This window comes from Aythya marila, assembly GCF_965140915.1.
Source record: "Aythya marila genome assembly, chromosome: 3".
NCBI classification, from domain to species: domain Eukaryota; kingdom Metazoa; phylum Chordata; class Aves; order Anseriformes; family Anatidae; genus Aythya; species Aythya marila.
In genome coordinates this window covers 29,975,319-30,000,380 of record NC_139044.1, presented here as the reverse complement: position 1 = coordinate 30,000,380, position 25,062 = coordinate 29,975,319, and the positions used below count along the sequence as shown (strand labels likewise).

At 37.5% G+C, this 25,062-nt stretch overlaps 2 protein-coding genes across 6 annotated transcripts in view; both read right to left on the bottom strand.

The window, feature by feature from the left end:
• Positions 1 to 72: 72 nt before the first annotated feature.
• On the bottom strand, positions 73 to 17,722 carry SLC30A6 (solute carrier family 30 member 6). Its single transcript, XM_082756067.1, has 14 exons — positions 17,667 to 17,722; positions 16,594 to 16,680; positions 15,669 to 15,753; positions 14,700 to 14,742; positions 11,945 to 12,010; positions 11,414 to 11,494; positions 10,215 to 10,250; positions 9,007 to 9,101; positions 8,135 to 8,183; positions 7,140 to 7,259; positions 6,740 to 6,842; positions 6,414 to 6,461; positions 5,738 to 5,806; positions 73 to 4,229 (listed from the first exon to the last, which is right to left on the bottom strand). Exons 1-14 carry the CDS (start codon positions 17,667 to 17,669, stop codon positions 3,732 to 3,734), a joined length of 1,383 nt encoding a protein of 460 aa, XP_082612193.1. The 5' UTR covers positions 17,670 to 17,722; the 3' UTR covers positions 73 to 3,731.
• Positions 17,723 to 19,070: 1,348 nt separating this feature from the next.
• Positions 19,071 to 25,062, bottom strand: part of SPAST (spastin) — a 36,107-nt gene continuing 30,115 nt past the window's right edge. For all 5 annotated transcript variants that reach the window (XM_082757610.1, XM_082757612.1, XM_082757611.1 and 2 more), the window contains one exon: positions 19,071 to 24,458. In XM_082757610.1, the coding sequence (XP_082613736.1) occupies positions 24,336 to 24,458 (123 nt within the window). In that variant the 3' untranslated portion in view covers positions 19,071 to 24,335. The remainder of the gene's footprint in view (positions 24,459 to 25,062) is intronic.

The following is a 25,062-nucleotide window of genomic DNA, read 5'->3' as shown; positions in this document are numbered from 1 at the left end:
AAAAAAAAAAAGGCATTTTTCTTTTACCTTTTCTTTTTTTTTTTTTTCTTTTGGACACGAAGAGGGCCCTCTCAACTACATTTGAGCCCTAGGAAGGGTTTCCTTAAAGAGACACATAGCTATAATTTTTAGAAGAGGGAAGGGTCATCATCTTAGCAATTAAATGATCATTCATTTCAAAAATTTAAACTGCATTTACAACCGCTGAATGTAAAACATACATGAGCCCAGTACCCATGTGACTAGAAATCTAAGACCCCAAATGCACAAGAACCTGAAGTTCTTTATCAGTAAAGACATGGTATTAAGACAGGTCCTCACTGCTACTAAGCCAAAGCAGAAAAAGCAGGTAGGAAGGAATCCACGTATTTGGTAAAATACCCAGGAAAGACAAGTGACAAGAATAGGACTGGTATCTCTCAGTTTCAACACTGTGTACCACTAAGTGCATCTGCAGGATCTGGGCATGCACAGTACAGATAATCAGTTCAGAATTCAGATGGGCTTTATGTTAAAAGTCATCTTCCCTGTTGGATGGTGGCAGCAGAAAACAGGAATCACCAGAGAGATTCTTACCAGAGGTTATCTTAAAGTTATTCAAATCAGCAGGATTTGTCACATCTCAAGTAATAGAAAGAAAAAAAAAAAAATCAATCCACCAGCCCTTAAGAGGCTGTCACTGGCTTGTCACAGTCCTAAAGGTGTGTGTATTACCTGGGGGAAGGGAACAGAACAGAATGAACTCAAGAGCCATTACTCAGTAAGTAAAGCTGGAAAAAAAAAAACACCATACATTAGTTACATGTAGTATAAACTCTAGCTCCTTTTATATCAGGACAATGCAGTCTGTCACAAGAAACGTAAGTGTGCAGCCCTCATTCTCTAACGCTCGATGCATTTACCTACAAGCGAAGTGATCCTACGCAAGCACAGTTGGAACAGGTTAAGGGAGTAACAGTGCTGAATCCTCTGGTAGGCAGAAGTAACAGCGAGTACCAGTCCTTTCTCCTCTAGCTGGGACAACATTCCTATCACCAGGAACGAAGACAGCATAAATTAGCAATTCTTATTCACCATGTTTCAAATAAACATTTTGATTGTGACCACCCAGCAGCAAAATACAATCAAAGGCAAAATATGCTTTTTGAAGGACCCAATCTACATTGGTAGCAGACCCAGCAAAACACTTCATTTCACACAGCTGCTCATAGAGATTGAAGTATCACCTGAGAGCACCATTTAAACCGTATCTATACACAAAAAGATAACCACAACATTTTGCAGACAAATTACCACTTTTTTCCTCGTCATTCAAGGATGACACTGATTTTATTTTCCTCATATAAAAGGAGACATTTTACTCTGTGCTGATTTAACAAATGTTCTGAATATATTCATTACAATAAAGCAGCTAAAAAGCTGTTCTAATCTCTAAAAGAACCTTTATCATCTGCACATATGATACATATATATATAGTAAACAATCACTCCAAAAATAATTTTGTAAAAGTGATCATATTGCACTCAGAATTCTGGAATTCCGTTCTCCCTTCGCATTTTAAATCACAGATCAGCTTCATTTTTTGTATTTTTTTTTTTAATAAAATGAAGCTTTAATTTTCTATTAAAAACAAGTAGGCATGCAATCAATATAATACAGTATATCCGAAATATCACAAAAAGGGAAAGTGTTTGGTTATGAAACTGGAGTAAGGAACAATTCTCAGAGGCCACATGAGAGTAGTAATTGTAAACATTCTGCTGGCTCTAAGGTGTTGCAGATGTTGCAGAGAGTGCAGCCTAGTTCAGCACCCACGAGATACACAGAAACTGTTCAAATGTTCTGTACTTCAGCGAATTTCCATGCAGCAATGGCACATCCAAGAGGCTACACATACAGACAACAATGAAACAAAGGTGGTTACTGGGCGAACGGTAACCTCGGATCACTGCCATTTTTCAACGGAAGTTTTCCAGGTCTTACATACTCTAACACAGCAGCGAAACTATTCTTGTTGCTGCCAATGAAGTACAGAACTAGATCCCCTATTTGTACTGTAACCAGTGGCAGACTGGACACTACCCTCAGCCTACAAAATCCCAGCAATCCCATCATGCAGAACGTCACCTTGATTTGCTTGCAAGAGTGACAACCTTCCCCACGTGTCAGAGCAAGTAACACAGGCAGTAGACAAGGGAAAAAAGAAAAAAAAAATCCTCAGCCAACATGAAGAGGCTACAGATGTTGAAAATTCAAATGAAGGCTGCTTCTTCTCACTTTTACAGGAGAAAAAAAAATTCTCTATTAAACCCATTATCTTCAGGTAACATCAATACACTTGGAGTCCCTGAGATAATGCAGCTCTCTAACTACCTTGGACAAATGGAGAGACCAACTTCGTATATACATCAACACGGTGGAAGCCAATACAGAGCACCCTGAGTTGCAAGTGAAACAGTAAGAACGGGCAACCCATTCCTGAACAGCCAAGAGATGCAGAAGAAAGTGCAGAGAAGGTACTGACTAAGGAATTAAAAGATACATATTGCAGGGGAGGACAGAAAAAAACATTAATTAAAGTATTTCTAAAAGGCCTTTCCCTCTTACCACTGGAGCAATGAAGAAAAAGCAACCAGAGCTAAGAGCTCTTTGAGAAAGGTTGTGAAGAAACACGGCCTTCTGGATGCATGGCAGAACAATAACGCAAAGGCAGAGACAAGTCAGGGAGTCTTCTTCACAGGGTGCCCCAAAGGTTAAGCACTCTAGCACAGACAGTAAGAACTGTCAGTGATCACTGACAGTACGCTGGATATAAACCAGGCATATAAGTAGATTATTTTTTTTCTCCTGAAACTACAGGAAAAATACAAAGAGGAAAAATACAAAGTCACAATCAATTTGAAGAATACTTTCCATACTGAAAAATGAAATACTGGCTTCAGAAACAAAACAGAGATCTGTTCTGTATCTTTAGTAGGGTTAATTGTAAAAAAGAGGTGCTTGTAAAATCTTAAGTTTGAAATCCTTTATTTCCCACTATATTGCTAAGTAATTTTGCAATTAGATCAAAAAGAAATATCAGAGATGGATATGGAATACTTACAACTAGAAAATGGTTGCTGAACCATTGGAATTTCCATAAAGGCATCAACAAAAAAAATGTAAAAACATTGTCTCATAAAGTTAATTAGAATCTGAAGTACCAGATTGTCTTCACAATGGTCACAATTTGAATATTGATGGATTTTTGCAGCCCTGGAAAAAGTAATTGTGACTTTGCCAAAAGAAGACTTAATACAGCAATCAAAACATCCTTAAAAACTGAGTATTGCATTTCTGCAATTTCTTACTCTCTCAGCCATTCAACATCCAATAAGCAGTTCTCATCGGAAAAAACATTACCCGGTCACAATTTTACTCTCTTACAGAGCTGTGCTATATCTTAATACTTTCTCGGGAAAAAAAGGAAAGTGAATTAAAAGCTGAATAAAAGTAGACACACTATAAAAGCTACCTGTAAAGTATTGTAAGTCTGGAAAACATTTGTGGCATTACACAGGCTATTGCTGACACAAAGGAAAAAAAAAAAAGCAATTTAACCATTTCATGAATATGAACAATGCACTTGTTCCCAGCCATTTAGAATGTTCTGACATTCCAAATGTTTATAAAAATTGGGTAATAAAAGAATTAAGTCAATACCCTTAAGTACAATAAATAATGGTGTTTATTATGGTCGAGGTTGACCACGAGTGTTTGTTCCATATCTGCTTGGGACATTTGTAAAACCAGTTCTGAATCCTTGCTGTGCTCCCATTCCTGGTATTCCAAATCCTTGATTGAGTACACTGCTGTAGGGTGCGGATCCGTGATTAAGGCCCAGTCCATAGGGCCTCGTCTGAGTGTTTAAAAGGATAACTGGATTCACATTTTTGCCTGGCGTATTGAAAGAAAATTCTGGTGGTGGGCTGCTGGGCTTAGCTGGAGTAGATGTAATAGGGTTCAAGTTGTCAGCAGCTTTCAAAGATGGCATTGAAATAATATGATGATCTGAAAGGTTCAGCATATTGTTTGCAATAGGCACAGATGATAAGGTAGGTCTGATCCAGTCATCTTTGAAAATCTGAACAGTCAAGGTAGAGACCAATGCGTATAATCGGTTAGTGACATGAGCAAGTACCATTTGTTCATTTGCATCTCTCCGAATTCGGACATGTACTGATCCAGCCTAGAAAATGATAAAAATAAGTTGGCTGTTAACTGTCTCTTCAGTGAAGCTTCTCCACATTCATTCAAGAAGAGGTAAGTCACCCTGCAGAGAACTATGCAAAGACCTTTCTCAGGGGAGACCACTGACTAAACTGGAAAGCATATTAAATAATCCCATAATCAGGGCAGATTTTGATCTTTGCTAGTGTGTTAACCTCTTATGAACATGTCAAGATCATCATTCATGAAAAGTTAGAGTCTTGAAACCAAACTATGAAATACAACATGCAATGGCAGGAAAACAAAAGAAAACAACTGGTTAAAACAACGTCCAAAAGAAGAACAAAATGCAGACAAACTCCACGTTTCAAATTCAGGAGAACGCATAATCACTGTGCTGCTGGAGCAGACAGAAGACAACATGCATGGGAGATGCACTCAAATTGGGACCATTAGCAAGAACAGAGGCACTGCCCCTTACAAAACAGACTAAGAGCTTCTCCTGATGAAAATGCTAGGAAATGGTAGGGTAGGTTGCCCCTGCCTACCTCTCAATAACACTATCTCCTTCACCTTGAACTACTGCTGCAGAATAGTACAGGGCACAAAACCGAACCCCTTGCTTCCTATTTCATTTTGTATCAAATAAAGAATGTGGTTCACAGCTTGTGCCATAAAGAGCATTTTTATATTGACTGGGCAGCTGACAGCATATCCAAGTCTCTGAAGTTTCTACTACAGTCTGGATGCTGACGAGTAAACACAAACGCAAAGGTCTGATCAATCCAGAAATGCTGTAATGCAGTATTTTGCGTGACAAAATAATAAACTGAAGGCAATTTGCACATTAGCATGACAGAAGAGTCCCTCCACTTTTACTTTTTCCAGATCCCCCAGAAAGTAGCATACTGAAAGCATTCATAAGTAGAAAAAAAAATCTAACAGTCAATTTTCTGGCTGTCAAAACATACTTGCATCAACTCAGGAATGACCAACTTCCGTGTGACCATTCCATATGACAAAAAAGCCTCCATTTCTTTCAATTGAGCATACTGCTATAGCTGGCTTTTTTTTTTTCCCTGTTCCCCAGAAATGCTTAAAATACAATTCTATCACAGACCTTTTGCACCTGAAGGTTTACAGTTTTCTTCTCCCTTCAGAGCGGATTTACACTAGCACATGTTTTGAAAAATGTCTTTACTATTGTGTGGGGTTTTCTTCCTTGCCAAAATACAAGAGAAATTCTAAAGTTGCAAAATACATGCTATGATTCAGAGCTGCAATACACAGAAATAGTAAGAACCAATAATAAAGCTTTAAAAAAATATAAGGTGGGGGAAGAGAAGTTTTGCAATAAGTCACAGGGAAACACTAAGTACTGACTGGATCATTTAGGGTTTTGTTTGTTTTGGTTTTGTTTTCTGTTGTTGCTTTTATAAATAAAAAATAAATATCTTAATTCATTTAAATAAAAACCTAAAAGTAGTAACCAACACTTTTTTAAAAAATGATAAAGACATAACTTACCAAATTGCCAAAACCTAACGTCCAGAAATGCTCATTTCTAACTTCCAAGACACCATCCAAGGTTGAAACCTAATTTTCCACAAATATACAGGAATATTAAAATAGTTAGAACTGATGTTTCAAATTGTTTTAGTGATATACTTGTTCATGTAGATGAGTAACAGCATTCTCAGTAATGAAATAAAAGCCTCCAGACTGCAGAATGGAACAAGTCTGTTCATGGTGCCACTAATGCTTATCTACTGTACTTTTGCTATCTGTAAACATCCAAATCCATCAGAAAATTGCATTTAAGTAACTCAAGTTTAGGTAACTTGCTGTCTAACTGCAACGTTTTCTCAACTTCACATGCTGTATGCAAAGTGTTCTTAACTTCTTTTTTTTGCCCCCCAAATCATGTTTGTAAATATCTTCTTAAACTGAAAACAACAACAACAACAACAAAAAAAAACACACAACCAAAAACCTGCACTGCTTTAACAGATGCATTCCATACACCTGTATGACACTTCATCTTAGTTAATAAGCTCCACATTTTCTACATGCAAAAAAAAAAATTATTGTAAATTCCTACTGGATTTTCTTGGACTACTCACTCACAAAATCTTTTTGTATTTCTGAATGCTTATTTAACATTGGCTGTGCATGCTGTGTCACGTATTATACACCAACTTACCTCTCTAAGAAGTTTATCTAACTGGCCAAACACATGAGGTGGAGTTGTCTTTAAAACACATAAAAAAGAGAAAAAAGTTACAATAAAGATTAATCGGTGCTGTTTAAGTAAGAGATCCTTTAAATCCCCTCTACCTAAAGACCAATGACATTACATAATAACATTTTTGTAAGTTCATGATACCTACTTCTACTGCCTTTCCTTTGGCCCTTTATCATATATTCTCCTTAGAATATCTCTCATACACATCCTTAGAACAGACAAGGACATTTAACAAAAATGAAACAAACAAACAAAAAAAATATTGTTTTGCAACACTGCCTTACCTGGAGTAATACTTTCCCACTGTACACACTCATAGGATACATGGTACCAAAAGTCATCAAAGCAATTGCTATAGCTGAGGCTGTGTCTACAGCATAGTAATTGCTAGAGAAAAAGAAAAACAATACAGAAAAACAGGTACTTAGGGTATTGAAAGGCATAAGGAATTTTTCTTTCTTTTTTTTTTTTTTTTTTTTTAATTCATTAACATTATGTATGCTAACCTTTATCTGAACTACAGATCTTTGAAAAACACCAAATATATTCATGCAGTTGCATTCGCAAACATACACAATACAGCTTTTGATGAGATCGTTCCTTTCAGGTAAAAAATAAAATAAAATAAAATGCAGTTTCTCATGAAGAGGACATAAAAGGAACTCATCAAACAACTATACATACTTGATTTCGATGAGCATATATGTAATGCAAAGAGCTAAAGCTCCAGCGATATCAATCAAGACAAAAGGGTTCATTCGTGGTAGAAAGATGCTGCTCAATCCTGGGATGATTCCACAAATACTGTAAAAACAACAACAACAAAAAAAAAAGCAAGCAAGCAGTGGTCAGCTAGTCATTCGTCAGTACTTCAAAACCCATAAGAGTTACACACTTTACTTCAGAATTTGACATTAAGTACACCTTGCAGCCACAGCAAATTATGGCTCTGAGGACCCTAAAAGCCCTTCTAATTCTGCTTACACTTAACATTATACAATATGGCTTGACATTCTTATTTTGATACTGGCAGCATCAATACTCAAAAGTTGACTAGAAGTAAACACTTGTGTTATCTGACAAAAATATTTTGCAAATGGTGTTATCTTGCATTCAGATAACAGGACAGCCTGAGAGTTAACAGGCAATGAATGACAAACACTGAGTCAGTGCCTGGAAGACACAGACCCTCCACTTTCCTGATAGACAGGTGAGGAACTTCCATAGCTATGCTTCAGCAAGAAACCTATCTCACATGGCACATTCAAGCCGCAATCATCCCAACTGCTCACCCACCCCACCGAGTAATTAAAAATAAATTACTCTAAGATACATTGATCAGACAGGTAACAGTTGTTGAGAATGCAGTTCGAGTCTGTACCAAACAAAGCTAGTTTCTGACACCTCATTCAAGAATTACGTACAATGTGCTGAATGGATTCAAAAGAAAGGTTATGTAGAAAGATGTATTTCTACTAAGTTGACACACCTGAGAAACGTGAGAGACGATGTTTGGACTAGAGTCCATACACTAGATCTACAATATTAAAGGTATTTTAAAAACTCTAAAATACAACAGTTCGTGTCTCAGTATGTGTTTAAAATTGCTGTTGTACACAATTAAAAACAACATTGCCTTCCAGAAGCTAACAATTCTGAAAAACATTACAGAGAATTACCTTCTACTAAGATCTGCAACATGCTCCTGAAGCCAACTTGTGCTGGCAGCTGCAAGGGAAAGTTAATAAAATGACTACAAGTAAAGCAATCCATTTCAAAATTATGTTTTATTTTAAGGGAAGGACTTATGACACCATGAATGAATAGATTTATCTCAACAGATTCACTGTTGCCTGAGAAAAAGCAAAGTCTGACTTCTCTAGGCAGCACATAAAATGCCTGTTTCATATAATAACCTAACCTGATTAAATACAAATGTAATTGCAGTTTATATTTTTTATTATCTTTATATTAGATAAAGTATAATACATATACAGTAATTATATCTACAACTTAATCTAAACTATATTCACTGAAATGAAGCATTATGCACACAAAATACATGGAACACGATGGAAAAAAGAGGACCTCTCACAATTTACTAGTTTTCACAATGCTCAACAGTCCCCCAACAGCTAGTGAGAATGATCACAAGTCTACTTCACAGTGAAAAAGTTCCAGGTAAAAGGGCCATTAAGATGAATTACTACATTCATTTATTTTTAATCCACTAATAAATCAATAAAATGTTCTTAAATTAACACCTGAAATCTAAAAGATGACCTTCACTGGTTGAATTTAGAGGACAGAAATTTAAGGATACTGCAGAATTTATCACTCAGTTTACCAGTAATAACTAAATACTGAGTCACGTAAGCAAACCAGTGATGAACTTTGGAAAGCAATTCAAAACTGCATTAAGTTATATCTATGGAGATTATAATAATTTATAACTGCTAGTTAAGATAGTTATCTGACTAGTTACACATTGATAAAATAAGAATATTAAAACTTTTTCATAATTCTCAGTACAGATCAATTTATCACATACCTTCAGAGACATAAGCAAAAGGCTTATTCCTAATGGAAAGCATTGTAAATAAGTTGAAAAAGAGAGCCACGAAAGTACCAACCAGCAGTCGCCCCCTAGGGAGGAAAAGAAAAAAAAAAGATGCATCTTAATTTCACATTACCATTACAATACATGAAATCGAACTGTAATTAATAGTAACAATATCAAAATACTTTGCTTGGTATCTCTCACTGAGCATGAAAATAAGAGTAAGATAAATTAGCACAAGGTCTAATAACTGGCAGCATATTAGCATTTTAGGGGGATATATGAGATCGCCAAACACCATACATCATACTCATGTTATCACATTAAGCTGAACACAATATTCATAGTGTTGAGTAACTGTTCTTACCTAATTGCATATATCTGTGTACAAACACAGATATACAAATATATGCAGGTATACACACACATTTGTCCTTTGAAGATACAAATACACTGTCTCCTCAGCCTTGTTTCCTACAGAACTATGCCTTACGTCCCCACCATTTCCTAGGAGAATTACAACTTCACCATACGTCAACACCTTCTCCTCCTTTCCACACGTTCTTTGCAGTTGTAATCACCTTTGCAATACATCCAGTTCCCGGTATGATCCCGGTATCCTTCCCCCAACATACTAGGCCTCCTCATTTGTGAGTTAGCAAGAGGCAGCAGAGGCTACAACTCTTTCCAAACTATGAATGTGCTCAGAGGGCAGTCAGCCAGACTGCACTCTATGTTAAAAAGTAACTGCTGAGCTCACACAGTTTTTCCTACAATGTGAGCAGTAACTTGGCTTTCTCTTCTCTGCTAAACCTCCAAATGTTAAAATCAAACAAACAAAAAAAACACATTAATTTACTATCTTCAAAATGTTATCCAATTATAGGGAGAAAAAAACTAATAACAAATGCCTAATGTTCTCAAGAAACCACATTACAAACATAGGAATAATTAAATTATCAAAACGAGCACCACAAAGCTGAATTATTATTTATGAAGAGATATGGATTACATTTAAATTGTACCTTAAAAGAAACTGTTTCCAATATAGCTTGCGCATCATTCAAAACAAATAGCAAGGTACCAAAACCAATTTGGTGCTGAACGAACTTGTTAAAATTAATATATGCTAGATTAAGAATTAGATATACAAAGGGACACTGAAAAGCCTATCATTGTACATATCAGAAATTTCTTACGTGTGTATCTCAGGCTGTTCCAGAAACCGCTCTGCACTACAAAAACAATTGAAAATTCAAGTTACATTCATGCAATAAAACCTTGACACCTGAAGGATACTTTTTGTATTCTGAAATGGCTAATTATCTGCCATTCATCAATAAAAATGGTGGATACAGCATCAGAAAAAATTAATTACTCATTAAGCACACTAGTTTAACCTGTTGCTATAATAAAGGAGTATATAATCTAGATTTTCCAACCATTTCCATACGTGCCACATCGGTGCTAGTAAAAGGATGCTTGTAAATGAACATGCCAGAAAATACTGCTACTGCCACTAGTGCTGGTAAGCAAAACAAACACAGTTTGAAATCCCTGACTTGGAGCTGCTCACTAAGCAAAGCTAAATAAAACAGATATTGGATTCTGTAGTGGAGATACAATGTTTTTTTTTTTTAATGCACCAGTAAAATACAAAATAACCTGCTGCTGTAACAAAGGAAAACCTAGCATAAGTTTTGGGAATTCCCTAAAACTGATGCTAGAAAGCCTGGAGGCTCATTATCAAAATTCATTCCAGTGATGCAACAGATCTACCTATATTGTAACGCTGCTAAGTTGTTAACATATCCATTTATAAAGAAAATATGAAGAGGAGAAGGGAAGGTAAACTCCCTCAGTTTTAAATTCCAGATGTCAACAAAAGAAAAATTCATTTTTAAAGAATTAAGTAGTTTTTAAGGTGAAATACCATCTACATTTGGAACAATTTATATGTTAAATTAATGCTTTACACAATGTTGAGAACTATTGAAGCTGATACTTTAAACATTTGGATCCTTAATACATTATGAAATTGCTTTACTTCATGATATAAGAGAAGGGAAACAACACTTTTCTTTATCGGTTAACTTAAAAAGTCAAGAGTTAATCAAGTCCCTAACAGTGTTAAGAAGATAATTCCTAAGAATATGGAGTCTTTTCCCTGAAAGTTGTTTAATTACATTTACCAGATCTTGTTATTTTATTTAAGGTCTCCATGTAGTGTAATCAATATAAATTAGCAGTAGGGTTCAGCAGGATTTAAAAAAAACAGATTTTTTTCTACACTGTATCAGTACAGATAGCATTTGTGGAACGCATTTGCTTTTGCTCAACACAAACTTTCTACTCATACAAGAAAAAAAAATGCAAAGAAAAAAGTACAGATCCCTACCTTTCTTTCAGTATAAAAAGAGCACCAAGTTGTGCTAGAACCGTAGAAGCAAATACAGCTAGAACTTCAAACCTCTCAAACCTGAAATTTAAGAATTAGGTTTAGAAACAGTGAAAGCTCAACAATTCATCACATGCATCCTGGTCTGTGCAAGAACAAGTGGAACAGACCTGCTATTTCTAATTCTTTCAAATGGAGATAGATGAGGAGAAACTGAAAGGTCATGGAGTAGGCACAATTTTCAGTTTCATTTAAAACAACATTCCAATTATCAAAAACAAGTCTTTGTTCTGACAAAAGACCATAATTTTCAGCTTAAAATTATGGATTTCTTAATTCTTTTTGCTGTTCCTGCCCTTTTCTCTTACTGTTCTGCAACTCTTTTTTACACAACCAATCTTGGGTCTCTAATATTCATGCTCATTACATACACTTTGTTTGTCATGGCTGTTAAAGAATACAGGCAAGGAAGACCAACAATGAAATCAAATGCTGTATTATCTAATACTGAATCTTGTTATTAGTACTTACCCAAATGAATAGGCTGGACTGGGCTTCTTCATCATTACCCAATAGCTTATTAGACATGTTATCAAACTGGAAAAAAAAAAAAAAAAAAAAGGAGAATTACACCATGATAAACGACGGTTACCTTTACAAATTATAAAATTGTTTGTATTTTAGTTTATAGTTTGCTACTATAAATTAGTACAAACATACACTTCAGCCACCAGAAATGAATAAACAAATCTTAAGTTCATCTTAGAATGAACTCAACCCGTTCATCACTATCACAATGTGGGTTCCAATTAATCCAGAGGTGGTGAGGTTTTGAAATGAAACTTGGATTGCAATGACATCTCAGCTGTCCCCATAAAATAGGCAGCAAATAATTTAGCTAAATGGTAAGTCAGTCTAATTCTTGACAGGACAAGGAGTAATAGAGCACAGATAGAGCACAGGCAGTTCCGCATCAACACGCGAAAGAACTTCTTCACGGTGAGGGTGACAGAGCACTGGAACAGGCTGCCCAGGGAGGGTGTGGAGTCTCCTTCTCTGGAGATATTTAAGGTCCGTCTGGTTGCCTACCTGGGCAGCCTGCTCTAAGGAACCTGCTTTGGCAGGAGGGTTGGACCCGATGATCTTTCGAGGTCCTGTCCAGCCCCTTCAATTCTGTGATTCTGTGATATCAGGAGATGGACCAATGCCGTAATTAATGGCATGCTTTACTTCCAAAGGCTACCACCAACCTTCTTCCACACAGAACATCACTCAGCCTAACTCAACTTTACCATAACCTCAAACGCAATGCAGGCCATTGAAATCCTGAAACACAACAGCACAACCAATGTTTATTTTGCATGCGCTCCATGAATTCCTAAAAGGAAACTGGAGAACAGGAGGCCAGGACTGAATCTGACTAACACAGAAAGGTGGTATGAGACAATCCGCTTCATACTGTCTGGTATCACATGTGTTAATGAAGAGTACAAAGCAAAAGCCTATGAAATTAACAAAGCAAACACCCAGTAAACACTAACTTACAGTTTATGAACTTGCCTAGAAATACGTAACCCGAGAAAGGCCATTAAAATGAGAAGGAACGCACTAAGCAAGATGACAGGAGTGTCATATTTGTGTCACTTACTCAAAAAGAGCAGAAAACTTTCCATTAAACCCTTCCTATAAGGATATATCATGAATTAGATTTAGCACTCAAGAGTAAGTCTTGGGCTATGCAAAGCACGGCCTTTCTTTTCCACAGTATAACGTATCTACATGTGTTGCCAGAACAGATTTACTTTTTTGGCTACACTCATCTCCACACAGCTCTCATGTAAATGGCCATTCTCAGACAGCTACAGGTCTCTTGCTTTTTTCTTTCCAAGTTTTTCTCTCATGCTGAATGTCTGAAATTCACATTATTTTTATCCCAATGGTACTAGACTGAATTCTTCAAGCGTGAGTCTTATTTCCTCTGCCTATTTTTCCACTATTGACCCCTTCAGACAATTTTTTTTAATTGATACTCATGGAATCAGTGCTGTCTGTGACTTTATGAAGCCCTTTTTTAATTAACAATGACGTTAAATCAGACGGAAACAAGGAGCCATCCCCACAGCTGCTGAATAATCACACCCTCACAATCTGAACCACAGCTGCTTGGAGTACAAGCGAAAGCAGAGGAAATACTACTGCTTGTATACAAAACAGTAGTCATATACTCAGTAACATTGTCATAAATTTCCAGTAAGATGACAAAAATGAAAGAACACAAAATCTGTTTTTGCAGCAGAATTACTGAGCATCGCTCACACTTACAGCAAGTTAAAACTCCTGACAGAGTTTACTGTTAATCTTCTAGTCTATTCCCTATTAACCTAATACATCATAGTGCTAGGGCTATACCATCTTCTCCTAAAATTAAAAAATAGTATTCTATACAAATATGAAGTACAATGCCAAATGTTTCACTATTTTGAAATCAGTCAGATATAGTATGGCATTTAGCGTGAAAAACAGTCTCTGTGGATAGCTGATCCATATTTTTCTGTAAGTTAGCAAGGAAAATAACATAGTTTAATCATTAAAAAAATGACTGCGTTTTTCACAGTTTATTTCCCAGTCACTGCTACCAGCCAGCATCGGATGAGAACTGAATGTATTTAATGTCTTATTACCAATATTATCAGAAGTGTCCAGAATTTTCACACTTAAAATAGCTTTAACATTTTGTTAGGGAACAGAAAAAAATGCTATAGGTATCATTCAATAGCAGGTAGGAAAGTTACAGTATTAGTCTTTAGAACCTGGCCTAAACAGACTGTTAAAATAGAATCTCAGCTGCAATCTTATTGGAAGAACGTGGGATCTATCTCTTGACATATTCTGGAATAGAAATAGCATTGTATACTCTTTGCTTCCTGAGGTAAAGACCAAGGGATACTTCAGAAGCAATGACTGTGGCACTTGGGTGATGTTCTGAGTGAAGCACGAGATGATAGCTTGATGCTAGGTTCCGTTTCATGTCATTAGGCACGTGCATGTAGAAATCCACAACTGAATGGATTAGTTACTAATCACTGCCCATACAGTTATGGTGTTTATCATCATCTGCTTATTGTGATGTACAGTTTTATACTCACATAACATACATTTAAACCAGCTAGTGTTTCATCACTGATGATTCTAAATAGAATGGGTTTGTAAATAAATTCTGTATGTATAGAAATACACAAAGACAGGCACAAATGAACTGTAAGACTAAATGGGAAAAAAAACTCACCTGAAAAGATCAAAGATTGTCAAATATGTGTAAGCAGTTAAAGCTGTAAAAAAAAAAAAAAAAGTATTAAAGCTTAATACAATTTTTCAATCACTTATATTCTTCTGTTAAGTCCCTCTACTGCATCTCTATGCCATTTTCCAGATAAACGAATCATCTCCGTTGATACTTCAAGTCTGTCTTATGTATGTGTATGTAATATGAATGTTCTAAACACACAATGCATTTCACTTCATCAACAGGTTGATTATGGCAATCTTACTTCTAATAAAGCACGTAACAATGCCCAGCTATATAAGGTATTCAGCTACCAAGAATAAAGTTGTGACGAAGAATTTAAGATCAGAAAAGTCAGGAGACCTTCTAGTAACACACCCTCCCCAAAGCAAATCTCTTATGCGTATTATTGCAGGAAAAAGTAGGTTCAACAGCATTTCTACTTGCTTTGTTTTCCATCCTATGTCGCAAAGTAAAAATATCGGACATTCTACTTTCAGTACTGATGATAGGGAGCATCTTGAAGCCCCTCTACAAAAGTAGGACATAATAGAAAATATTAAAAAGAGATGCTCCTGAAATTGAAGAAGACTTTAGCCACACTACAAATGCCTTCATTCAACTGCAAGTGAGGATCTCTCTGTGCCACTAGTACTACTTATATAAGGAACAGGTTTGAAAAGTAGTTTAGAAGTCTACTTCCTGCAATCTTAAAGAGGGTACCACATAGAAAAAAAAATAAATATGAGCAGGTCTGGAAAACCTCGCACACTTGGAAGACATTTCAACCACTTACACTTGTCTGCAAGAAATGCTTCTCAACTGACCGTGGGACATCAAAAGGAGGCCTGTCCAAACCTGGCTGTGCAGTCACCTAACTCCACTATGTGCAGCGATTTTTAGCACATTGGAACTTCATGAGTGAAGAAACGTGGTAGTTGTTCACAGCTTCAGTGCAAGAGAGCCACCTACCTATGCTGTTTGTAGAGCTGCACCACATGAGCAGGAAGCCAATACATACTAAATTTATAGCACCAAACAGCAAGATCTTCCAGGACTGTTGATGAGAATAAAAACATATTTACATCTTCCAAAACGTACAAGACAAAAATTTAATCTATCTTGTTTTAAAAAACAGCATTGTAGTATTTCATCATGCAAGCAGTCTTCTCCCTCCATCCCTCCCTTCCAGAAACGTGCAACTCATTTAGGGCAACAATCTCATATTCTGTTTTTATTTTACAGATTGTCCCGAAACTCATTTTTAAACATCATTATGTGTTAGGCTTATAATATCTTTTTGGTCTGAAAAATCACACCTATAGAATATTTGCATTTTCTTATCACACACACCACATGACTTTTGAAGACAGAATTATACAGCTTTCTATTTCCCGCCCTTAGTCCTGAAGAAACAGCCAAGAGACTGAAGTGGGTTCCATTCTTTATGCTTGAATTTAGGACCCGAAAACATCTGTGCATTTCCAGGTTACAGCTCTACTGAACACATCAAACATAAGTACAATTCTGTGGGAAATTAATTAAGAGGGACAACCCACAGTAATCCAACTTCAAAGAAACTACACAATGTATTAAGGCTAATAGTAAGACAATACTTCACTTGCAAATTCACTGCAAGGAATATAATGCCACAAAAAACACACATGAAACCCCATAAAGGTAATTTCAAGGTTGTTTGTCCAGCAGAAAGGCACATTACTTCCAGTGCCTTGTTCTTGCAAAAGTAAGTCCCAATGGTACATATGAAACTTGAGGTCAATTTTCCAAAAATAACAGAACTTACACTTACATTGAACTACGCTTAAATTAATAATGTATTTTAACTTATCACAACTACAGTTTTTATTATTCTTTAAAAAAAAAAAAAAATACTTACCCTTCTATCTGCTGCAACCAGCCTAAATTCATGTGTTAACTTTCCGACCAACGATCTCTGTGATTTGCGGAACAGATGTATTGTCCCCTTAAAAAAAAATTAAGTTTAATGAAATATTTTACTTAAACCATACTGTAAAGTACCAAAAGAGGAACCTTCATTTATGAACCACTTCTGTAAAAGAAACCTTATTGTGATACTTTGACGTAATTAACTAGACATAGCCTCCAAACATTAAATTCAACAATACTTCTTGAATACTTTTTTTTTTTTTTTTTTTTTTTTTACATTTTACATGTGATGACAGAATGATGAACGGCTTAGAATCAAGCTTCCCTTCAACACAGACTGGACTTCAAGACCCAAAGAGGTACCAACAGGCTGGCCACCTGAACAGGCCAAAGTCACCTCACACCCACGCCTGCCAAGGCAGCTGTATTGCACACAGCGGGCAGGGGTGGCAGGGACCTCTGGAGATCACCTGCTCCAACCCCCTGCAAGCAGGGTCACCCGGAGCACGCCGCGCAGGATGGCACCCAGGCGGGTTTTGGATGTCTCCACACATCCAAAGGAAGGAGACCCCACAACCTCTGCGGACAACTTGTGCCAGTGCCCTGCCACCCTCACAGTAAAGAGGTGCCCTCTCTTATTCAGGTGGAAATTTAATTTCATGCTGATGTTGACACGTGCAGACAAACGCACACCTTCTGGTGTCGCGAGTTAAAAAAGCAGCGCCACAGACCCCAAGCTCGGCGCCCCCTGGGCCCCAGGGCCGGCTCCCAGCTCCCTGCTCCCCTCCCCAGGGCCACGCAGGGGAACCCCGGCCCCGGAGCACAGAGCGGGCAGGGGGGCGGCCCGCGGAGCCCCCCACAGCCCCCGACCCCCCCCGGCCCGGCGGGGCAGCCCCCAGCAGCCACGTCACCGCGGGCGGGCGGGCGGGCAGGGCAGGGCCCTGCAGCGGGGGCTGCGGCCCCCTGCGGGCCGCTCCCAGCCCCTCCGCGCCCCCGGGGCGAGCCCCCCGCCGCGCCCGGCAGCGCCCCGCCGCCCGCCGCCCCCCGTCCGGGGCCGCTCACCATAGTCCTCCCCGCGCCGGAAGAGAGGCGCCATGCGAGGCCGGAAGAGGCGGAGGGGGGAGGCCCCCCGTCGTCCGGGCAACGGGCCGAGCCCCGCGCCCTGCGCCGAAGCGGCCGTGACGCACAAGGCGGCCGACGGGCGCTAACGGCCAGTAACGGCCGCAGCGCCGAGGGTGAGCCCCGGTGGGTTTCCTGGCTCCACGGAGCGGGAAAAGCAGCACTCGGAGGTGGTGCGCGGTGCCCTCCCGGAGTGCCAAGAGAGGGTTACTTCATTAGTAACGCCTCAGCGGCTGGTTTTATTAACGTTTTAGGGTATTTGTCTCCAGAAAAGGGAAAAAGTGCACTTAGACCACTCACAGAAGGAACACCACGGTTTATAGCACAGCTGACGCTACTAGTTTGCACCTAACAGCCTTCACCAATACCTTAAAACAGGCCTTTTACAAACTACTAAAATGAAATTTCAAAATAAAGTCACATTAAAACATATTGTGCTTACAATATATATTTGGGAAAAACAACGCACTTTGCTCGTTCAGCTTGCAGCCCTTTGAAACTTCCCACTTCTTTTCCTCTTGCCCCACCGCAGCACCTGCAGTAAATCACTTACACCGGCTGTGGTGGATGGGTTTTAGTTTGATTTTACCTTTCTGCCTTTGCCACCACGAGATTTTCTCTATTGTGATTACACAAAGAAAAGTGACTGACAGGAGGTTGTGTAACTCTGACCCATCCCTGAGTAATGTGCACTCCTTGTGGGAAAGAGGCTGGATTTCACTAGTTTGTAAATTATTTGGAAATTAAAATATTTAGAAGTTTCCAGAAACATAGCAGGAGTGGATAAAAATGAAAAACTGGCAAACCCAATACATTAAAATATATTTCAGATGGAAATCTCTTTAGGTACCTGCATCCAATGATAGGCAGGGAGTCCTGTCTCACACTAGCTTGGCTGTAATGGGAGATTTGTCTTCTAAGGAGTCTAGCATACTTCAATGAGATCAGGGTATGCTACTGAGTCTATAATCCACAAAGATCCAAATGTATCAAACACAGGAACATTGGTTTAAGCCTTGTGGTTCTTCACTACATTTACTTTAGAATCTTCTCTAAAAGAAGGAAAGTATTTGGATATCTAACATACACACAAAATGACTAATTTTGATGTGAAAGCTCCTGTTTTCCACTCTAGTTTTAGCAAGACTAAGAGAAGCATGTGTTCAGTCTCAACAGATTTAAGAGGTAGCACTTGTTTGCATTAGTTTTAAGAATCGACTCACGTCCTTTAGAAATTGAGGTATTGATGATTTAGTGTTCCATCATCTGGCATACACTTTGTTTTTTAAAAAACAGCAGTAATTTTATAGGCTTCAGGTTTAATGCAAAGGTTCTTAGTTTTGGACATTTATCTGATAAACAGACAAGAGAACAGTAAGAACAGGATAAATGCAACATTTTATTGTGAAGCTAAAGCTATGTGACTGCTCATCATGCTTTTTTTTACATCACTTATTAATAAAATTGTGTTTAACATTTCCAAAAACATTCTTAAAAGAACACTCCGAAGCAAAAGTCCTTCAAAACAACAAAATACAAGAATTAACCGCATCCTAAACAGGAGTCCCTCAATGGTATTTAATGGGGGCAGTTGTTTTGTCTCCACCTTTGGTTTTTGTCTCTTTAGTCCAGATTGCTGAAAAACATTGACTAGCCTTCCACATAGATAAAAAAAAAAAAAAAAAAAAGAATCGTGGCAAGAACAGTTTGTGTTCCCAGTGCCTTTGATAGGCATTCAAGTATTAGATAAAGTATTTCCCAGTTCTAACGGCAGAAAATAATAAAAGTCCTGCAGATCTGAGAGGCAACACCTTTAGCATCCTCAAAGAATATACCTGTATTAACCATCTACTAATAATGTTGATCTTTTCTCAAAGTCACTCCTCTGAAACAGAACTTTTAAAAGTGCTTCTTATGAAGACAAAAAAAAAAATCTTACAACTGATCACCAGGTATCATGTCAAGAATTTGCAAATCAAAAGAAACTGAAGCATTCTGATTTGACCCACAGGGTTTAGCCAATACATTTAACCCCCACAAGAGTGTTTACCTTGCCAATTATTGCTGAACTCAGGAGGTAGTTATTGACAAGTTACACAGTTTTCACCAAAACAGTTAATTTACAAGAGAAGGAGTAAGAACGTAATACACATTTACTTTAGATGATCCTGTCTTTGTAGGAAACTAAAGTTTACTTCAACATCCTGTTAAATTACAGTTACAGTATTTAAAGGAAAAAAAAATCTACTGGTCATCTCTTAGGATGACCAACAGTTACTCCAAGCATGGAAATTCAAGTAGATGAAACAACATCCTTCAACACTGAACCGCAGCTCAGGAGAATCTAACAGTGAAATCAGCAACTGCCTCTAATTAGCACCATGACCAAAGTAACTTCTTGCATGTACTACCTGCCTGCTACATTTCATTCTATTTCTGATAGCTGGTAGAGGACCCCGACACTAAAAATATAGGAGCCTAAGACTGCTACAGAATCAGTGAAGGTCTGTAACCTACAATAGTGCCAGTGCTTGCCATCTCCCAGAGCTGCCACATGCAGAAGCATCGCTAAAGCGTTAGAAAAGCTAAACTTATCTTAGGCACAACTACGCATTATCCCTGTCTTGGGTAGGAAAGCAGTAGACAAATCTAGGGCACGAAGTTTCACCACAGATGGTTAAGCAAGTCTTAAGTAGAATGGTGCTTTCCATATCAGTTGCAGAACGGATATTTCAGTTAAATTTGGCAACATATCTGGCTTCAGTATTCCCGGTGGTGCCTTGTACTGAAATTTCACAAAGTGTACCCTGTAGCAGTGCCAACCGGTGCTAAAACCTGCTTGTTTAGAATAGGAAAAAACAAAACAACAACAACAAAAACAAAACAACAACAGAAACTTATTCTACACCAGAAGGTAAGTTTAATTGTCACAGGAAGTTGTATGCATAAAAACCATCATTTTAATCACATTCAAGAGAGTCTAACAGTGTCATCAGCATGTGCCTCTAATTCGTGCAGTGACAAGCACTTCCTTCTCCATTCAGAGATTCCATTCTTCTCAGTTTTCAAGTGTTGCTATCACATTTGTTATCTACATAAAGCAATTTGCAGGGCCATATTCAACAAAACTGTATTAGTGCCCGACTTTCTGATGTAGTCAGAGATAAGCATTCTGCCCTGAAACCTCTTCCTAATGTACTGAACTCCATAAATCTAAGAGAGAGCAGAATAGACTATGTGCATAAATATCCTAGTTCAAGGTTTCAGCTTCTATTTCATGTTCCATATTATTTTCTTAGCCACATGAAGAGAACCAGTATAAGTTTCATGTACTCTCCACAAGAGTCAACATTAATAAAGGGAACATCATAACACGAGATACTCTCATTTTAAGGAAGAGCATACATACAGTGCTTCATATTTCCCCCCCTACTGTTTTGCCACCAGAAGCAGTAACCTTCTGCCTTAGCACATTTTGTTACCAACAGGCAGAAGCACAGAACAGGCATTTCCTGCTTAATAAGAGGCAAAGATGTGTAAGGAAGGTTGTCAAAAAACAAAAGGGGCTTGTTCTACTTTTTTTTTCCCCTTCCCTCCAGTCAGGACTGTTAAATTTTACATCAGTAAAACACATGCAGAGGGCCAGACAAGCTGCTTCCTAATCATCTCAAAGAAGTAGGTCAAGTCACTCATTCATTAGTAATGGGCAGGTTCAGGAAAATGAAGAAAATAAAGACAGTTTAGAGAGTTAATGCAATAGAGAGGTAATGCAATCCTACCCTTTATAAAGGTTAAAAACATCCAGGCTGCTGTACTGATAATCCTGTGCTAATTCAAAATTATGTATTAGAACATAATCTGATTTTATGGCAAATATGGTTGTGAAGTTCTATATAAAAATACCATAGATTTATGGATTTTTTTGTTTTTAGATCCTTCATACACTGTTAATCTAGCATGCAGATGAAAATCACTGTGTTGGGAATTAGTATATGTAGCACAAGAAACCAGAAAATGTGATGTAACACCTTGAGGGGAACATAATTATTATTCAAAGACACTATTCAGAAAATAGTGTAAATGCGATTTATGAACCAAATGGCACTTGGCCATGGACTTAAAATCCAGCAGCTGTGGGGCAAATTGATGTTGCAGAACAAGATTAAGTTCTTATTACTGCATTTCAGGAGTCATTCATAGAGCTTCAGGTTCAGCCATTAGGCAGGAAACAATCCCGGCAGGATAGGTACCAAAAAGCAGTACAACATCACGCAGAGACTCCTGACACAATCTGGTCATACAAACAAGTGAAAGGACTAATTTCTTTCTGAGGTAGCAGCTCAGACTTATGACCCTTCGTGCTGCATGCTGCTACTGTTTTAGCAGATGGGAAGCTCTGCCCCTACTCTTCAGGTACCTATCACATGCCAACACACATTTGAAATCAATACCAGTATATTCCTCAAAATTAAATGAAGGAAAATTGAGTTTGATAACGAATATTTAAGAACACTGAAGGTAACGCTTCTGGTTTTAGAGGTCCCCATTTGCTAAGGATCTCAGTGAAAATTTACAAACTATACCAATGGGAAGACTGGGGGCCTTACTTAGCTTTTTGGCAGATGGTAATAAAATAGTATCTGTATTTAGCACTACGAAGTCTATGACAAATACATATAAAGTCAGCCAGGAATCTTAGACAAAGATACTCTACTGAAGACAGAACTAAGGCAAAGCAACCAAGACATGAGATCTGAGAAACTGAAATCTTTTAACATTTCTTACTTCTCCAGGAAGGTGAATCAGGGGAACAGAAATCACATTTCATTTACACCAGACATACATTTTATAGAGTCATACCCTTAGAAGGCTAGAATTGGTTTGGTTAGACTATTTCAAAAGGCATACTAGTGTAACACAATCTTCTCTTATATTAAAAACAATGAAATAAGTTAAAAGCATCCCTGGTTCAAAAAACAGAATACCAAACATATTGCGTGTGTGTCTCAATTTTTATACAGCTTCTGCTATTTTTTTTTTTTTTTTTTAACTAATACCACACAGTAAGCACTGAGTCCTCTGCTGGTATTACTATATTTGCACTGCATCAGCTATGTCTTTTTCACATATATAAAATATATTATATATAGTCAATTTTTCAGATGAGTAGTCCCAGAAATATTTAAGACTTACTCCTACCAATAAAAAAAATAAGGAAAAGCTAAGAACAAAATTTCCTGTTAAGACCAAGAGCAAACAAAATAAATAAATCAAATTAGTTAAAAACAACTGTAAACAATATGCAACTTTGTAACATCACTAAGTTTGGAGAGTTGTCTTTTTTTTTTTTTTTAAATTTAAAACTGTTCTAACAAGGAACTAGTATTCTGCCTTACAAACATCTCAGTGTTTAATTGATGCAGAATTTGTAAACAAGATGTCAGGCCTTTAGAAGTAAAGGCAAGGATGTTTTCCTTTATTACAGTATTTAAAGGCTATCACTTGTGTTTTTCTAAAAGCTTGTCATTTATATAATAAAAAACCAAGTATTTGTACAAAGATGCAGTTTCTTTTAAAAAAGCAGATCAGTCGAGTGTTTCATACTTTAATACATAATCCAAAACATATGAAAGCTATAAAAACATTAATGTGTGCCGTGTATTAAACATGTAGCCTTGTTTTAATGCTTACATGTGTAGATTAAAAAAAATTATCACAATGGAAATTTTACTTTCAATTACTGTAACCAGACCAGACCAAAATACAAAGTAGAAACACGTTGTTTCTCAAACTTGACAATTAGCATCACTTACTCTCTCAGACATCAGCTGGGCTTCAAGTCATACACCATAAGCGTAAGCTAACATTCTACCAATGGAAGCGTTACAAAATGCATGAAGAGAAAATACTGCCAGTAAATGAATGTCTTAGTCTATTTTTTATTTAGTCTTTTTTTTTAAAACAGTTTGAACTGGTTTTATACGCTTTTTTGCTGTTCTGCTATCAAAGGTCTTTTTTAAAACTGTTCTGTGAACAATGCAGTCACATTACAACTAAACAAAAAGACAAATAATAACAGACCAGCTGCATTTTACATTTTAATAATCTTAATCTCCCAGTGCTGTTCTTTGTCTTTGCATAGGGAAATCGTTTTATTTGGCACATTAAGGGTAAAAAAAAGTCAAAAACAGCCGAAGTTTACAAAAATCCAACTGTAAATTAGTAGTTGTCAGGAAGAAAGCCAGACATTAGTGTGTCATGGCAAAATTAAAAACAAAGATAACACACAGAACATAAGGAAAAGGTCATCCAATGATAAATATCATCAGAGCCCTCTAGCTGAAACAAAATACACATATTATTGTTCAAACTATGATCAGATTGCTAGGAATCTTATCCCAAGTCCTATTGTGCTCTTACTTACAGTGTGTAAATCCTCCCTAAATGGTAAGGAGGCTTTGATGAACACATTTCACATTATATAATTTCTTCTTGCTCTCAAGTTTTAATGCAGATACTTAAAGATCTGTAAAGTCCTGTAAACTGTTTGCTTTCCAGTAGCCTGTACCAATTGCTCCTCAGGCAGCACTTTGTTTCACAGCAAGTCGTGTTTCACACTGTGGTATCTCCAAAGTCCTTGTTCCAGCGAATATATGCTTCCAGGGTCTGAGGGCTCAAACTGCGCTTTATCTTCTTCAACGACTCGGTGAAATCTGATAATTTGATATTTCTCATCTAAAAGAAAAGTGAAATACCTCTAGGTCACAAGTGGTTTATGCCCTTCAGTTTATTCACGAAGTAATTTAGTATTCACTTTTAACAAACAACGTTCTAGGGATGCTTCATCTGATCTGACACATAAGTCTTTTGTAAATTAAGATTATCAGCATTTAGAGTTTTATTGTAACATTTGGTAGTCATGTCAGACTTAATAGCATATGAAACTGTGTTACTACTTCCTATTCCACTAGGTGGTGCAAGCCAGTGCCTATTAGGGCACAGGACTGAGTGAAGAGTAGTTGGACATGTGACTTTTTAAAGTCTTTGTGGTAAAGCTCTGCAGACCAGGAGAGTAGGTGGAAGATGAGCAAAGTGCATGGAAGAGCAGTCTCATTGTTAAACAAGTATTAACATTATAACTGGTGAAGATCCCCCAGGTTTTGTTGGGACTGGAGTTTCCAAACTATGGGAGGGAAACTTGCATTCACAAAAAAGGGACTGTTCTTCCTGGAAGAAATCCTTTCATGTCTTTGTAGCCTTAGCCATGCTCTAAGGCTTAATGTAGAAAGCAACATGGAAATAAAGTTCTTCATAGTTTTCCCTACATAACTGTCGTTTC

Coding starts and splice junctions, on each gene's coding strand:
- SLC30A6 (XM_082756067.1), bottom strand. Junction 10,251..11,413: donor CTTTTTATACTGAAAGAAAG/GTAGGGATCTGT, acceptor TTGTTTTTGTAG/TGCAGAGCGGTTTCTGGAAC. Junction 7,260..8,134: donor GTTGCAGATCTTAGTAGAAG/GTAATTCTCTGT, acceptor TTGTTTTTACAG/TATTTGTGGAATCATCCCAG.